The sequence below is a fragment of the Pelobates fuscus genome, chromosome 4, assembly GCF_036172605.1.
Source record: "Pelobates fuscus isolate aPelFus1 chromosome 4, aPelFus1.pri, whole genome shotgun sequence".
Classification (NCBI taxonomy): Eukaryota; Metazoa; Chordata; class Amphibia; order Anura; family Pelobatidae; genus Pelobates; species Pelobates fuscus.
Genome location: NC_086320.1, coordinates 157,611,118 through 157,630,153, shown reverse-complemented (window position 1 = coordinate 157,630,153; position 19,036 = coordinate 157,611,118). Strand labels below are relative to the sequence as shown.

At 42.0% G+C, this 19,036-nt stretch overlaps 1 protein-coding gene across 1 annotated transcript in view; it reads left to right on the top strand.

Annotated features, from left to right (window-relative positions):
* The window catches only part of GMPR (guanosine monophosphate reductase), a 125,436-nt gene extending 107,262 nt beyond the window's left edge, over window positions 1-18,174 (top strand). Inside the window, exon 9 of the mRNA XM_063451701.1 lies at window positions 14,901-18,174. Within this exon, the coding sequence (XP_063307771.1) occupies window positions 14,901-15,081 (181 nt within the window). The 3' untranslated portion in view covers window positions 15,082-18,174. The remainder of the gene's footprint in view (window positions 1-14,900) is intronic.
* The last annotated feature ends 862 nt before the right edge of the window (window positions 18,175-19,036 follow it).

The following is a 19,036-nucleotide window of genomic DNA, read 5'->3' as shown; positions in this document are numbered from 1 at the left end:
ACATATCATTGAGGTGGTAAAACATTTTCTGGTGAAGGACACGTGTACCAGGACAGACCTACAATCCTTACTGGGCACATTGAACTTCGCCATGAAAATTATTCCTCAAGGTCGGGCGTTCATCTCGAGATTGTTGTGCCTTCTCCCGTTACTTAATACGGACTCCAGCACGATATCACTAGATACTCACGCTAGGGCAGACCTTCTGATGTGGCTACGGTTCCTAACTCATTGGAACGGGATAGCCATGTTCATCACTCCTTTATCAGATTCCTCACCCGTCATCTGGACCGATGCAGCAGCTCACACAGGGTTCGCAGCAATCTATCACAATGACTGGTTTAATGGTTCATGGCCAGCAGAAACCCTAGGTTTACCCTCATTTCCCACTACATCAGCCCTATTCGAGATCTATCCGATTGTGGCAGCCGCAAGAGTATGGGGACACTTATGGCGGGGGAAATCGGTAAAAAATGTTTTTCCGACAACAAACCAGCCTGTGACATAATAAACAAGGGTAGATCCTCATCACTCACCATCATGAAATTAATCCGAAGGCTAACTTGGTTAGCAGTGACACTACAATTCCACATCGCATGCATCCACATTCCAGGGAAAACCAACACAGCCGCTGATGCACTCTCGATTTGACTTACAGGTTTTCTTCAGGACACACCCCACAGCCAACTCCAGACCGGTCAGCACCCCTCCATTCCAAGACCTCATCCTGGACTAGAAATACTGCTATCTCACAGCAGATACCTAGCCGGAGCAGCCCTATCCACAAACACATCCCGTGCATATAATCGAGCATTTACCATATACACCAAATTCACGACAGACCATCAGATAACTGACACACACTCTTTAGATTCCATTATTGCATTTATTTCCTTCTGCCACCTTAACCTAAAATTATCATTGAACACTATTAAACTATACCTCTCGGGTATACAACTTCACATAATCAGTGCCTACCCTAGTTCTAAACCTTTTATGTCTTCCTATCCCGTGAAAAACATATTAAAAGGTATACTAAGATTAGACTTACCCACTACCTCTACTAGACTTCCGATAGACGGCCCCAAGTTTCGCGCACTCTCCAATATTTTGGATTCCAATCCTTTTGAACCCATACCAACCTAGTTATCAAGACAGCGACCTACCTAGCTTTCTATGGGTTTTTACGTCCAAACGAGTTCACCACCAATAGTGTTTTTGGACAGCAGCAGATCCTCAACATCACAAATCTTCAGAAACACACAGATCACTATGTACTCACCTTAGGTCACACAAAAACTAATCAGACAGGCCCTCCTACCAAGATCTGCTATTATCCCACAGGCAATCAGTGGTGCCCCGTCGCAGTATTTGACACCTTTTTGGCTACTCTCACAGGTCTCAATCAAAACACTCCACTACTCGCATTACAAGGTTTACCCTTAACAACTGCCAAGTTCATTCAGTACGTTAGAACTCTGTTCATCCATCTCGGCCTCAACCCTACAAGGTTTTCTGGTCACTCTTTCAGAATCGGAGCCGCTTCGGCAGCCTCTAGTCATAACGTACCCTCTCACATAATTAAAAGATTAGGCCGGTGGAAATCTGCGGTCTACGCCACTTACATTCCACAACCAGAAATTGAACTAAGATCAGCATTCAAAGGTCTTGCTATGTAACCTGTGTATAATAAAGTGATTTGTTTACTCCAACCTTTTTGCCCTCTTTTATTACAGGCCTACCCCATACGTCGGTTCCGGCACACCACAACCGACTCTACATATTCTGGCGTAATGATACTTACGGCTTATGTCCCCGACTACAAATAGAAAGGCGTAGCCTGTAATTGTGGGAGGGGTTACCCGGCTATAAAAGCTCAGGCCCCACGCTAGTTCAGTACTGGAATAGCTGGGTTCATCCCTCCCACCACAACCCTCTATAACTATTCTTGGGTGGGCCCTCTTTTATTACAGGCCTACCCCATACGTCGGTTCCGGCACACCACAACCGACTCTACATATTCTGGCGTAATGATACTTACGGCTTATGTCCCCGACTACAAATATATATTATTATTATAAAATACAAATAATAAGTAATTTAAATAAAAAAAATGTAAAAATAGTAATAATTTTTTTTTTTAAATTATATATCTATTTGAAATTTTATTATAACTGTATTCATAACTGTATTTTGATATTATATATATATATATATATTATCAAAATACACTTAGAAAGAAATTGTATATATCTATGTATATATAAATAAATAAAAATAATATAAAATATACATATGTCCATATACAAAATTACATAAATAATTATATAAATATACACGTAGACTTCAATTATATAAATATGCATATATATTTAAATTCTACGTGCGTATTTATGTAATATTTTTACATAATTAAGTAATTTTATTGGATGCAATTTGAGGGACCTGCCTGCCAACCAAGGCCGAAAGTCCAGATAATTTAATTTGTTAGCACTGTATTTTACCCTGTAACTTTCTATGACACCCTAGAACCTGTATATGGGGGGTATTGTTTTACTCGGGAGACTTCGCTGAACACAAATATTAGTGATTCAAAACAGTAAAACATATCACAGCGCTGATATTGTCAGTGAAAGTTACTTTTTTTGCATTTTTCACACACAAACGGCAATTTTACTGATGATATAATTGTTGTGATGCGTTTTCCTGTTTTGAAACACTAATATTTGTGTTCAGCAAAGTCTCCCGAGCATAACAGTGCTCCCCATGTACAGGTTTTATTGCGTTTTTTTGAAAGTTACAGGGTCAAAAATATGGGTCAAATATTTTTACATTGAAAATGGCCAGGTTGGTTACATTGCCTTTGAGAGTGTATGGTAGCCCAAGAATGAGAATTACCCCCATGATGGCATACCATTTGCAAAAGAAAACAACCCAAGGTATTGCAAATGGGGTATGTCTAGTATTTTTAGTAGCCACTTAGTCACAAACACTGGCCAAAATTAGCATTCAATTTAGTTTTTTACTTTTTTCACACACAAACAAATATGAATGCTAACTTTGGCCAGTGTTTGCGACTAAGTGGCTACTATAAAAGACTGGACATACCCCATATTGAATACCCTGGGTGGTCTACTTTAAAACAAATATGTACATGTGGGGTATTATTCAGAGATTTATGACAGATAATAGTGTTACATTGTCACTATTGATACATTTTAAAAATGTATGTTTTGAAACCGCAATATCCTACTTGTACTTATAGCCCTATAACGTGCAAAAAAAAATCATGTAAAAACTGGGTATTTTTAAACTCAGGACAACATTTTGTATCTATTTAGCATTTTTTTTTCATTTGCTTTTGTAGATGAGTAAAAAAAATATGTATTTTTTAAAATGTATCATATTTTTTTACATTAAATTACATGAGATTATATAAATAATGGTATGTAAAGAAAGCCCTTTTTGTCCTGAAAAAAACAATAGATAATTTGTATAGGAACAGTAAATGAGAGAGCGGAAAATTACAGCTAAACACAAACACCACAAAAGTGTAAAAAGAGGCCTGGTCGCAAATGTACAACTTCGCAAAAACAGTCCGGTCCTTAAGGGGTTAATGTTTTTTTGGTCACCTTTGTGTGCCAATCTCCTTTGTCATATGCACTTTCCCTGGTAATTTTAAGTTTTATACTTCAAGTAATCCCAAGGTGGGGATAATACCACCAACGCTGTGTTCACAGAGCAGTCAGCCTGCTCTATCCTTGTAAGTATAATTTGACTTCATTTTATTAGAGATTACTCTATTTTATTGAGAGCACTATCTGTTGCCTTTTTTATTCCTTCCTGAGTATGTGGATTATACCGCTGTACGCCCATAATGCTAGAGCTGGCTATAGCTTTTCTAAATGTAAGTGATCCATCATTATCTTATACTTTTATCTGGTTGTATTATACAGTCTGTACTATCACCTGTTCCTGTTTCCTGTGTTTTATATCATCTTGGTGTGAACGTGGTTGACAGTTGCCGTTTATACTTTAAAGCGGGGATTATACCGATGTACGCCTATACTGCTATAGTCAAGTTGAATTGAGGACAGTACATCCTATCAAGCACGGACTTTTTCATCTTTGGATTGTAAAAACTTTCTTTGTGAGACTTTTGCACCGGACCTATTTCAGCTTTTGTGCCAAATAAGTTGTACTATTAGTGTTTATCTGTGACGCAGCCCTTCCCTTTTCTTTTGAATTTTGATGAGTGCGGTATTAATTTTGTTCGTTTGGTATGCATTTTGGAGGTTTTATATCAGAGGGTGACCTCAATACCTACACCATAATCACAGTTGAGTGCCAACACGAACAGTAGTCTATAATCTTATAGATCTGTCTATCTTCCTCACTCTGTTTTTTTTTTATAAACCCCCCCTTTTTTTTGCCTTCTATAAAGAGTATCCTGATATCACTTTGTCCCAGTCATTTTTCTCATTATACCGTGTCTCAGTAACAGCAACTAAATCTACATTATCAGTTGCCATTATTGTCACATGTTCATGGATTTTATTCCCTAAACTGCGAACTTAAGCTTATTTTTAACACAATTGCTACAGACACTTTCTGTCCTTGTTTAGGGGGGCAATTAGGTTGATGTTTTTTCACTCTTTTGCCCCCTCCCCCTAGTTTAAATATGTCCTACCAGGGGGGCGTGGCTTGACCACCGACTGGAATGGCTGCTTGATCTGTGAGCTCCCACAGAATCCACTAAACATCCAGCACTTGCTATAAGCATCAACCCAAAAGAACCCACCACAACAAGACAACACAAGTCCAGCATGCATTCTAGAGCAAAGCCGCCACGACAGAAAAAAGGAGAAGAGAGAAGGCCCAACGTAACCGTGGCTGATCTTTTTGCCGCCTCTCGCACACCACGAGCCACACAACATGGCCGCCGGGCAAGTCCACAAGGCTCTACTTCGCCGGCCTCCACTGCAGATGGCAATATACCAGATGCACAGTAGGGAGAAACCTCCCAAGTACTCACCCAGCTCCTGGAGGTTTGCAACTATCTGGCCGGCGAGATAGCCCACAGCTCACGAGAGGTGAAGGCCGATATCCATGCCCTTGGGGCGCGAACGGCAACCCTAAAGGCGCGAATCGAGACCTTGTTACAAGCCCATAACACAGTGATTACACACGCCCAAGCAACGGCAAACTGCTAGAGGACCTGGAGTTACTGGTGGAGGACCTAGTGAACCGCTCACAGAGGAATAATCTCAGGATCCGTGGCTTACCAGAAGAACCCAACGAGGGCTCTCTTATCGATAAAATGAGGCACTATTTTAAACACCTCCTCCCAGACATACCTAAGGACAGATGGGAGATAGACAGAGCACACAGAGCTCTGAGAGACACTACTATATCACTCTCTTAGGATTTATCCCCGTCTAGCCTGCAGAGACGCCGGGACTGGAGGCCTGTGACAGAGCTACTGCGACAGCAGGACATACGTTATACATGGGGACACCCCTTCAAATTAATCACGTTCAAAGCAGGAAGAACCAGCACTCTCCTTCCAGGTGCGGACCCGACCCACTTCCTCAAAGCACTGGGATCACACCTGAGGCAGACTTTGCCCTGCCCGGACCCACAAACTCACCTCCCTGCCAAGAGACTGGCTCACCACCAAGGAGACCACGGGTAATCGTGCTGGACGCTGCCCATGAGCACCTTACACTGCGAACCAAGGACATCACTGTTAGAGAGGCAGACAGTACCCTTCAAGACGGCAAGCAGCTAAGTGTATCCTGTTGCAATGTCTCCACCAGACGTGCACATCGGGAGGGGAAAGGGCATCTATTTTGTTAAGGGGACACCTTATTGAATGATGTTGTCATGTTACCTGTCACACCTGTGCTGACCCCATTGTTTGCGTGCCACATCGATACATGTTACCAGTAACGCACCACATACTTCCAAGCACCGTCCCTGGCAGTCGGGGAGGCAGGTAGCCAGAGGGGGGGGGGACACGCACTGAGCACACCCACGATGAGATTCCCACTCCCTAAAGACCTCTACAGGGCCTGGCTGTAGGGGTAAGACCCAAAACCACAACATGTTCTAGCCTTTCAATGGGTCACAACACAACTCCCCACATACGGGAAGCACCCCCACCTAGAAGTGGGATAAAGCTACAAATGGGGAATCTCCAAATGTATGACATACATGTAAACGCACTGTGGATTCATGCAGGGCACTGCCATCCTCACACAGGTACCATCTCCCATTTGTTCTGGCAGTGTATAAGACCAGACACACTTTATAATACTGCTTTAATGATATGTTAAGGTTTTTATTTTTATTGATATTGTTGCACATCTGGTTGCTCATGCCAAAGTAATGCTGCTCAAAGTAATGCTGAGAATAGGGAAACATACAGATGCCCACCCCTTACTGAAGTTCCAAATGAGACCTCGCTAACATACAGAGGGCGATTGACGCTTTTATATGGCAGAAGAAATGGCCTAGACTGGATAGAAGTCTTCTGTACCGACCTAAAGACAGAGGAGGCTTAGGGCTACCACACCTCTACCACTATTACCTAGCAGCGCAACTCATGCAAATAGTACACTGGCACACTCCCCCAGAGCAAAGAAGGTGGGTGGATATTGAATCCTTATTATTGGGTGCAGACCTACCCCAATTTTATATTTGGGCCCCAAAGAGCCATATTGAGGACTGCCTACCCAGCCATAACCAACTCCATACAGATATGGGACCAAACAGTGCAAAAATACGCCCTAGGAAGCATCCCCTCCCTGCTTACACCAGTCTTGAGAAACAGAGCATTCCCGCCAGGGATGAGGGCAAGAGACTTTCGGGGGATAGAGGCGACCGGCCTACAACAATAAGTCCACCTATACATAAACAACACTATAGTCACATACGAGCACCTCATATCCTTGGCCCCGCTCCAGTCCAGGGACTTCTTTCGATACTTACAGATTAGGGACTTTGCACACAAAACAGACGTTCAGGCAACAGCAGGGACACCAATGACGATTTTTGAGAAACTTTGCTTCAACGAGACCACACAACTGCACTTAATCACAACACTATACCAACACATCGGTTTAGAATCCCGGGAATGGGGATACCTCCGTTACACAACACAATGGGAAGAGTACCTGGGAGAAGAGTTGGAGGGAATTGATTGGCAGGATATCTGGGATGCCTGTTCTAAAATATCTATGTGTGTAACATTACAAGAGCAATGTTAAAAAACACTGTTTAGATGGTACACAACACCTGTTAAACAATGCCACATGAAAGTGATCCCAACGGACACGTGCTGGCACCTGTGTGGAGGGAAAGGGAGCTACATTCACATGTGGTGGCAGTCCCTAAAAGTAGTAGACTTCTGGAAACTAGTGACAGACTTAAGCGCACAAATAATACAAAGACGACTAACACCGAATCCATGGGTCTTTCTGCTATCCAAACCCCTAGACGGACTAAACAAATATGACCAAAAATTGCTCAACATGATAAACCTAGCGGCACGTAGGACACACACACTGGACACACACAGAGCTGCCCCTGATATCCTTGGTGCTCACAAAACTCCGGGATAACTACCTTATGGACAAACTAACGGCACAAGTCAGGAACACAATGGGCACATTTCAAAGGGTCTTGGAGCTATGGGAGGAATATGACACCTAAGGTACACACCAATCCAGGGACCCTACATTCTAATCACTACACTACAGATACAGAGTCACTTAAAAAGAGAAAGGGAGGAATCCCAGCCAGCCGACACCACAGAACTGACAAGCTAGAAACAAAAGTAACAAGCTACGCTCTTGCCCCCTCCCGAGGCATGAAACCCCAGTAAGAACACACACAAACTGGCAACAACACGGAAGAAGGTCTTCCTGGGACTCACCAAACATTAGCAAACTGGGGGAGTGGTGGAATTGGAGCCATAGGAAAACCCTCATGGCCCATTTGGGCCAGAATGTCAACTCACCGGCCAACACACCCACACTCCTGAAGTGTAGACACCATGGAAAGGTCCGGGGGGAGCCAACAGTGGCCCCAGGAATCCCGGCCATGCGGGCTCGCTCCGGGGCTACCAACCGGAGCCAAGGCACACAGCCATAAGGAGAGCCCCAGTGGGGGCCACCCAGGGGAGCACTCTTGGCACGGGAGAAGGAGGGGGAGAGGGCCCGGGATAACTGGGCTAAAGAGTATAGCAACCGCATAAGACCAATACAATACCTACGAACTAGGTTCAAGGGGAAGGTACACATTTAACATGCCTATGCAAAGACAAGAAAAACGCAGCTGGAGTGCAACACATTTACTGTTAATGTTTAAGGTTATGATTTTTCTTTGTATATATATATATATATAAATGTAAACACGTTGACGTCTTGTGCCACTGTTGAGCGGAAATGCTAAACATGTACAAATGACCTAACCAACATTTCCTTTCTGTAATAACCAGTCATGCTTATGTACACTGTTGATAGGCCTTTGCACAGATATACTGTCACCGCTAAATACTAAAAAAGCTGAAGCACTGTACCATGGCTACTCTGTCATGCTCGACATGATGTACAATTAACCTAACCATACCTTCTATTCTGTAAAACATGTCTTGCTTCTACGCACTATGAAAGGGCCTCTGCGAAGACCCACTGTGACTTATTATGCTGCACATTAAGTCAATGCAAAAATAAAGATTTTAAATAAATAAATATGTCCTACCAAAAACTCTGAACTGCTCACTAAGAACATTTGTTTACTTTTGCGAAAGATGCAAACCATCTTTTTTGTACAGTTTATTTCCATTCCAAATAGAGCTACCATGAAAAATGAAGCCAAATCCTTGCTCCCAACACCATTCACCAAGACACAAATCCCTGTCATTCTGCATCCCCCTGTCATTCTGAGTGTAGGTAGAACTTCAGAGAATGACAGTGTGGAAGCAACCTGCCGTATATCATTGGCAAAAACCCAAGAAGTCCTTTACCTCTGAAACCTCATTGCAAGCCAATTCACTTATCCCAACATGGACAACTACATTGAATTCTCCTTCCTGCTCTGCTTGCTTAACCATATTAAAGATACGTCTCCTGTCTCTGCGAGTAGTAGCTCCAGGAAGACATATCACAAGACCACCATTGTCCAACTGCACACCTCTTATGATAGAATTCCCCCAACACTTGGTGGAAAGATAGTGCCAGGGGAATCTAGACAATATATCCATTTCAATGAGATAAAGCAGTTACTGTGTCTACAGTCAGGGCCGGCGCTACCCTATAGGCAGACTAAGCGGTGTCCTAGGGTGCTGTGTGGGAGGGGGCGCCCGCAGGGGCTGTAATACTGTCTGAATCACCTGTCAGAATATGCTGGCCATGCTCACTCACCAAGAGCACAGAGACCCCGCCTCCTCCTGTGATACAGCTGACGGCGCCCTCCCCTCACTGCATTAGCCCTCCTTGTATTTCAGGTTAAATGCTTTCAGCTGATAATAGGAGTTACGATTGTAACTCCGCCTCTTCCCGCCCACAAACACTTAACCCCGCCCATACCACAACAAACTCCGCCTTTCCCCGCCCCAAACATTCTAACTCTGCCCCCTCCTCCCAAGACCGGGAGGTTAGAAGAGGAGGGCAGGGTGCTGCTCCCCTGTACTGTGCCTGAGGAGAAACTGGAAGAATGACAACAGAAGAGGTACCACAGTGCCTGACTGGGCTACTTCCAGTGCCCCCAGCTCCCATCTGGTATGTGTATGTATAATAGGCAGTGCCTCTGTGTGTGTGTGTATCAGACTGTGTGTGTGCGTATGTAATAGGCAGTGTGTGTGTGTGTGTATGTATCAGGCAGTGTGTGTGTGCGTATGTAAGAGGCAGTGTGTGTGTGTATAAGGCAGTGTGTGTGCGTATGTAATAGGCAGTGTCTGTGTGTGTATTAAGCAGTGTGTGTGTATGTAATAGGCAGTGTCTGTGTGTGTATGTAATAGGCGGTGTCTGTGTGTGTATATCAGGCAGTGTCTGTGTGTGTGTGTATGTAATAGGCAGTGTGTGTATTAAGTGTATGTATGTAGTACATGTATGTAATCATATATTGCAATTATGCATAAAGCACGCAGTTTGCATCAGTGATGTGGAATTTATATTGCCCAACTTCTGGGACATGCAGTTCCAGGCGTCAGATAGAAAGATTTTTTTTTTCTTTTAGGGCTGAATCGGGGAAGCTGGTGCCAAGGAGGGATGTATCGCTGACAGGCATACCGGGATGCTGTAACTGGGCCTTGCTGCAGCTCACAGGGAGGTGTGAAGAGCGGCAGCATCCAACTGCTCCTCACAATGGTTCCCAACCCATTCCACAAGTACCCCCTACCAGTCCAGGATTTAGGGATTACCCTGTTGTGTCTAAAGTGTTTTTTTTTTCTTTTTTCTAAAAACTATCTAAACACATCTAGGTAGTTCCTAAATCCTGGACTGTTAGGAGGTGGTTGGGAACCACTGCTCTAGATTCATGGCTGACTAGACTCGATGTGACGCCATACCCGGCAGCCAACAAAGGGCAGAGTGAGCATGGGACACTTCTCCCTTTCTCAATGAGCTGAACTATAGCTCAATGTGAAACATAGGAAATCTGTGATTGAATGTGCATGCCCTAGAACAGAGGCCCTCGAACAGAGGCTTCTCAATCAGAAGCCTCTAATTGGAGGACTTGCAGAAAAAAAAGCATATTTTCTTTTGGGGTACATCTACTAAATTGTTCAAGGAAATCTGTGGAATGTTTCCTTTTGGAGTTCAGTGCATAAACTTGTGACGCGATGGAACGATCTTATGAGGGGGCGGCAAAATTGATCTTTGTCTAGGGCGGCAGAATTCCTTGCACCGGCCCTGTCTACAGTGTACCTGCAAGTGAGAAAATAAAGTTTTAAATAACACTACTTCAGGTGCCGCTGACTTTCGGGTGGTTTTAGTCTGCCAATTCTAAGGATTTGCATCTCTTTGTAATTCTTTATACTGCAGATGGTATGTAGATACCTCTTTTCTAGATGACTCTCTGGCCCATTTATTTTCAGAAAACCAAAAATTGGGAACTTCATCATGGAACACATACATTTCTTAATAACCGTGCTGTGGAACAAACTTATTCTGATTTGCTCTCTGTCCTTGTCCAAAATCCCTACTGTGTAATTGAGGAATGAAAAGTGGTAATTGGGTTCAATCCGTAGAAACAAAGTCCAGTTATCTGCAGGCTGTTCCTGAAAGTGAGCATTTAAACCTTTTGTAATTTAATTATTCAGTAGGAATTTGCATTCTAGTCGCACTGTCACTAACTGCTAACTGACACTTCTTTATGACATTCTCAAGGTCAGAACACATCCAGAGCTGCCCACCCCGCTTCACTGCTCCCTGTGGAGTGGTGAACTCTAGTCTCTTCTGCTTGGTCCACACCCAGAGAGCATTGCTTCCTGCATTACTTAGCTGCTTGGTCCACACCCAGAGACCATTGCTTGCTGCATTACTTAGCTGCTTGATCCAGACCCAAAGTGCATTGCTTGCCGTTTTACCTAGCTGCTGGGTCCAGACGCAGAGAGCATTGCTTGTCGCGTTACTTAGCTGCTGGGTCCAGACGCAGAGAGCATTGTTTGTCGCGTTACTTAGCTGCTTGGTCCAGACGCAGAGAGCATTGCTTGTCACGTTACTTAGCTGCTGGGTCCAGACGCAGAGAGCATTGCTTGCCGTTTTACCTAGCTGCTGGGTCCAGACGCAGAGAGCATTGCTTGTTGCGTTACTTAGCTGCTTGATCCAGACCCAAAGTGCATTGCTTGCCGTTTTACCTAGCTGCTTGGTCCAGGAGCAGAGAGCATTGCTTGTCGTGTTACTTAGCTGCTGGGTCATGACGCAGAGAGCATTGCTTGTCCCGTTACTTAGCTGCTTGGACCAGACGCAGAGAGCATTGCTTGCCGCGTTACTTGATCACCTGCCAGAGATCATTCACAGATCAAGCAATGTTGGCAAAACTAGAGGAAAAAGTAGCAGTTCTGCCTGTTTGTGAACAAAATGCAGGTGCTGCTGTCCTGGTAAATATTATATTACTATTAACACAAAGGAAAAGATAATTTGATTAAACATGCAGTGTGTTTAATTCCACTTTCTTGTAAATCAGAAGGGGTTTAATAATGTTTTTGTGTTCTAAACCATATAAAGCACAATGCAGGAGGTGCTGCAAGCTCCTGTGTGACTGAATGATTCACACTCATTATATGAATGTCAGGATGCAGCAGCAGCACAAGCTATGCACATCACTGCATCCCCTCCACGCATCACTTCTTCTCATCAGCCCCTTGCTGCTCTCTAATCCTAGAATACAACACACTGCCGTAGCTGCGTGGAAGCTACTATCACATAATTGTAACAAATGGCAGTTGCCAGATTACCGGATGTGTTTCTTTAAACTCACTGACACCGAGTCACATGTCGAGAGTTATATTTGTACACTGTTATAGCAAGGGTGATTGCAGTATGAATAATTTATACGGGACACTACCCCTGATTTCCTATGTCAGTGTGTTTTTTCTGTCCTTTGCTTCCCAGCAGGCTGGATAGTGTGAAATTCTATGCCTGGGCTATTTTTATCACATTTGCTGAGCCTAATGTATTTCTAAGTGGTGCATGTAATCTGGGATATTACTGTACTCAATTTGCACTGGCCTTGGAATCTTGCAGCTTGGGGAGACAGCTAATCAGCTTCACGGGTTTAAAAGTGGCTATACTACAGTCTTATTTCATATATTCTATCTGTACTCATGTTGCCCATGCTGATTTTAATTTGATTGAGCATAAAGTAAGCAGCATCTTTTGCCCTCTGTTCTTAAAGGGTCCAACCACCATGACCACTTTCGTAATTTGAATTGGTCACGGTTGTAGGAGTCAGTATGAACTGTGCATACAGAGATATTAGTAATTGTGTGCTGGGGGCAAGTTGCATTAGCAGCCCAGCATTCTGTAGCATTCGTTCTCCACTCCCACCCACTCTGTGCTCCCTCCATGCGTGTTTTGTTCCTTCCTCCCCACTCCCTCCTTCCACTTCTTTCCCCTTACCGGTCCGCCATGCACGCATGTGCTTTTGAGTCAACAAATTGGTTTAATCACTCTACGAGAAGCCTGTGATTGGACCATGCGTTGACACAGTGACATCAGAAAGGGGCATGGGAAAGCAGCACTGGGGGCTTCGCCCAAGCTGGGTTTCAGGTATGTAAAACCTTTTTGATTTTCAGGTTTTACAGCTAATTGTGAGGGGGCATTTTCTCCACAATGCCTAATAGGGCATATTACATCAGAACGGTGCCCCATCTCAAAAGGGTTATAGTAACCTGGTTCAAAAAAGAGATAAGCTTACTATATAATACACTAGAAGAACACCCCCCAAAAAAAGTGTACCTCACACACACTATATAGAATATGCACAAAGACGTATATATAAACCCAAGGGTGATATATACAAATAGAGGGTGGTATGGAAACAATACAACCTGTATATGGCTGATAATGAACGTGGAATCTATAAAATGGCCAAAATATGGTGAAGTAAATAAGGCAAAGATACATATTGCACGTGGTAGAGAACTTACAAGAGAGAAGTGGTAATCACGCCTGTCACCCTGTCAGGGGTACTGTCCAAATCGAAGATTGGATATATATAATAGGAACTGGATAGTAGTGGAAGCAGATGTATATCTCACAATATGTAGAGAGGAGAAAATCCAAGTTCATTCGTCTATACGGCAATGTCACTTTTTCTCCGGCTCAGAAATAAAAGAAAAAAAGGATAGTGCAGATTGTATAAAAATAACAAAATGTATTCCAAAGATTGCACTTACAAGAAATCATTAATAAAACAGCATATCTCCATAGTGAAGTAATGACCAGGTCTCCAGGTGGAAATGAAAAGAGATCCCAGAATGGAGATACACAAAATTCTGAAATAAAATAAAAAAATGGACTATAATGACAGTGGCTGTACTAAAAATTTGCAAAAAAAGTCCAAGGTGTAGTATCATTGCCATATAGACGAATGAACTTGGAATTTCTCCTCTCTACATATTGTGAGATATACATCTGCTTCCACTACTATCCAGTTCCTATTATATATATCCGATCTTCGATTTGGACAGTACCCCTGACAGGGTGACAGGCGTGATTACCACTTCTCTCTTATAGTAACCTGTTTAAAAAAATGTAGTGTAATTTGTTGTCCAAAATAATCTGTATGTTTAAGTTACTTATAATGTTATGAAATTGAGTATTATAGTAATACTTTAAAGAGAGTTCGGAGAAGGGCTACTAAACTGGTTCATGGATTGCAGGATAAAACTTACCAGGAAAGGTTAAAGGATCTTAACATGTATAGCTTGGAGGAAAGACGAGACAGGGGGGATATGATAGAAACATTTAAATACATAAAGGGAATCAACACAGTAAAGGAGGATGCTATATTTAAAAGAAGAAAAACTACCACAACAAGAGGACATAGTCTTAAATTAGAGGGGCAAAGGTTTAAAAATAATATCACAAAGTATTACTTTACTGAGAGGGTAGTGGATGCATGGAATAGCCTTCCAGCTGAAGGTTAACACAGTAAAGGGGTTTAAGCATGCGTGGGATAGGCATAAAGCTATTCTAACAATAAGATAAGGTATTTCGAAAATTGGGCAGACTCGATGAGCCGAATGGTTCTTATCTGCCGTCACATTCTATGTTTCTATGTTTCTATATGGCCTCTAGTCAGTACAATCGAACTTGGATGCATTTTGCTTAAAAACACTTTATTAATGTTGATAACACTATTATTTTTTTCTTACTACATCTCTTCAGGGCCTCAGAAGGCAGGACTGTGGAAGTACCTTACCGCGGTGATGTGGAAAACACAATCCGGGACATACTGGGGGGACTAAGATCTACATGCACATACGTTGGTGCTGCCAAACTTAAAGAGCTAAGCCGAAGGACAACATTTATTCGTGTCACTCAGCAGTTCAACCAAATGTTTTCTTAGAGCAGGAAGGTGGCAACTTTATCATGTGCAATACCTTCCTTTTCAATTCCTTCTTACAGTCAGCATGTTCTCCATAAACGGATATCTTTCCAAATCTAAACACAAAGCATACAATTTTTCTATGCACGGATATCTACTGAATGTATTACCTCACTATTTTTTGTCACACATGTTGCTCAAGACATTTAGTTTAGTATTGTTATGTCCTGATAAAATGCCGACCTGTTTAATAACCATAAATATTAGTAACTTATTACATTCATTTAACTAAGATCAAATATGATTTATAAAGGGTTTTACTGTTTGAGAAACAAAATCACAGAAATTTATCTATGCAGGTTCTCACAAGGTGTGAAATATTCACTAAACTCCTTTATTATTGACATCCAATTTGGCTGCTTGATTACCCCTGTAATGTGTGCATCTGTCTAATAGAAAATACAGATTTATATTTAATGGATATCGACATTTATTATTTATTAGATTGTGAAATATATATTTTGGAGTTTGAAGTTTTAAAGGTAAAAATACATTGTGTATGTTGAGTATTAGTAAAGTTAAGGTGACATGTAAAAGTAACAAAGTATCATATCGTAGCCATATGTAAATAAACACGGCCCAGAAACAATACCTCTGATAGATTGTTTTCACAAATCTCCCAGGATGCCATGCAAAATATGCAAATGAACACTGTGACCTTTTCTGATTCTCAGCTCATATTTCTGTAGGGTGCCTTCTCTATTTTCCGAGGGAGTTGTGGAAATACAATCTTTTAGTAAGGCTGTGTCTACTGCCGTTTTATTTGACTCTTATAACACATGGGTGCTGTACCGCAGTACATTTAAAGGGACATTCAGCTTTAACTTTGAATGAGACAGTTGTTTCATTCTACAGGTAGAGGAAGCAGGCAAACATGGTCTTCTCTTTATAATTACTTTCTTCCTGCTTGCTCTTTCCGCACCCACACCAGGGGGACAGTGATTTAGCCAATCACTATCCTACACTAGGAATTATGAAAAGTTGCTTTGCACTTGTGACTCAGTCGCACTTACGCAATTGAAAGATCGCGCAAGGTTATTGGTGAGGACATAAGATCCAAGAATGTGCACCGGACATAAATGCATTCTCTAGACGGCACAGCGGTAACATAGAGCTGTTTCTTCTACATGGAGCAATCCCCCCTCTCTCAACAAAGTAATTTGAGACAAAATTACCTGCCTTGCCACATACCCTCACCACCTGTCTCTCTCACCAACCTTCCTTTTCTGTCATCTTCTCTTTTCCCCATTTTTCCTCCATGAGAATCTCTCTTGCTTGCTTCCACCATTTCCCTAGAACACTCTTTATTATTTTGTTCTGTAGGCTTCAACCCCTTTCCCTAGAACTATCTTTATAATTGTGTTCTGTAACTTAATTTGCAAATAGCTGCTGTAACTGAAGCACTTTGATAGGTCAACTGTTTTCTGCTGTCCTTCAATTAGTCTGCATCTGTCCTTTTTTCCTCAGATCTTTACTCAGCCAGACACTCAATAGAGGAAAGTAATTACTGGATAATTAGCCTCACTTTCCTTCTGTCAGTGATTTTTAAACTTAGCACCCCATAAATGTTTCTAGCCCATGTAGCACAGCTTGCTTTGAGATGCACAAGAATAAGGCTGAAGTAACACTGTACATCCTGACTGCAGAAACCTTCAGCAAGAGCGAGTCGATCACGCTGTATACCAGGACAAAGTGCAACCTCTTCCCTGCTTTGGCTAGCGAGAGAAATCTGTCATTCCATGAACCCCTTCAGTGACCGGCAAATATGAAAGTAACAAGCAGTAACTTTTCACACTCACCCTGCACATTCACCCTGTCACACACACCCTGCACAGTCACCTTTTCACACTCAACCCCCCATACTCATCTCACACAGTCACCCTGTCACACATTCTGCACAGTCACCTTGGTGCAGACACATTGCAACAGTCACCATGTCACACCCCCCCTATACTAGAGTCACACACTGTCAACCTCATACATGCAAAGTAATTCCTCACACATAACATATTCATATATATATTTCATATACAGGTGGTCCTCGTTTGGTGACCTACCTGTTTTACAACGGCTCGCACTTACGACCAGTGGTAAGTGCGAGCCGTCGTGGGGATTTCCTGCTCTGCTGTGTCCGTCTATGTACAGGGAAACATCCCCGAACATAAACGAACGCATCAGAGCAGGGAATCCCTCTAATCTATGTTCGGGGAAATTTCCTGAACATAAATTTAAAGGAATTCCCTGCTCTGGTGCGCATGTCTATGTTGGGGAAAAGTCCACGAACATAGACAAACGCACCAGAGCAGGGAATTCCTCTAATCTATGTTTGGGGACATTTCGTCATAATTTCTCTGGCTCTCAGCATCCTTTGCATTTTTGCATAGCTAGTGCTAGTTATTGTGAAACAGAGATGGGTGTATTAGTGGGTGGCTGAGAGGCGTGAGGAAGCTGAATAAATTCCCTTAGCTAAGATGCGTGCCATACAAAGTGAACTGACATAGTTTATAGTAACTTTATAAATATTTAGTACATTAGTTTGAAACTTATCTTGCCTTATTTTTGTTTGTATAAATGTGTTTGTTTGCTGGTTTAAAAAACAAATGTCAAATAATGCATGTCCCTTTGAGATATATAAAGCTACTTGCAGTTCAGTAGTTTTGTTACGGCAATGAAAATTTTTAATTATAAAAAAGGTCAATTGTGAATTAAATGCACCAATTGTGTTAAATACTAAATGAATAATGTTATCTGGGCATGTGACATTTTGTTTGATTTTGTAATGTATTAGTAATACAAACCTTTTACACTACAGAGCCAGATAACTGGTTGTTAAGTAATAACAGTAAAAAAAAAAACCAGAAACACAAAATAAATCATGTATTAATTAAAGATCAAACATGAGATATTTCTAAAAGTTGTATGTTTGTATGTTTACATAATGAATGTAGAAAAATATATGCAAAATGCCATGTGTGAGATTTCACCGTCATGCCTCTTAGTGTATGAAGCTGTACTGGTCTTTTGTAATATAAACTGTATTGTTGCAAACTTGAACATTGTCCACTGGCATTTGGTTTCATAGATACATTGCTTGTTTACATTACTTTTATTTAGTACAAGTGTGTGGTGCACAAAGCTGGTAACACAACCAGTCCTACTACTGGCACAAAATGCAGATATTAAGATTATTATCTAGATCAGGGATAGGCAACCTTCGGCACTCCAGATGATCTCACCGAACAGTGCCCTTCTAAGCTGAATAGAAACGAACGCAGGCGATGATGGAAGTCCAGCGGTGTTCGGAAGTTTCTGTATCCAATTTCAGACCCATGAGATTCATGCCCAAACACCGCTGCCTGCATTCATGCGAACAAGATGGCCGCCACCTCGTGGTTGTTCATAGGAATCGCGGTCACCCAGATGAACAATTAGAACACTAAAATGTTGAAAAACGTTCCAAGTTGTTAATAGGTGTTAACAAATTTAATGTAATGTTATACACTTCAGCGTCAAGAATGCACAAGCAACTTATACCCCTAATGGAAGCGAATTTGAGATACCCACACATGAGAAGGACTTCGGAATTGTTATAGACAAAAAACTATGCAACAATGTGCAATGTCAATCAGCAGTGGCTAAGGCTAGTAAGGTATTGTCATGCATGAAAAAGGGCATTAATTCTTGGGATGAGAATATCATTTTGCCTCTTTATAAATCGCTGGTAAGACTGCATCTTGAATATGCTGTGCAATTTTGGGCACCTGTTCTAAAGAAGGATATTATGGCACTAGAAAGAGTGCAACAAAATTAATTAAAAAAAAAAAAAAAAGAATAGAACATTTTAGCTATGAAGAAAGGTTAACAAATTTAAACCTCTTTAGTTTAGAAAATGTCGCCTCCAAGGGGATATGATAAC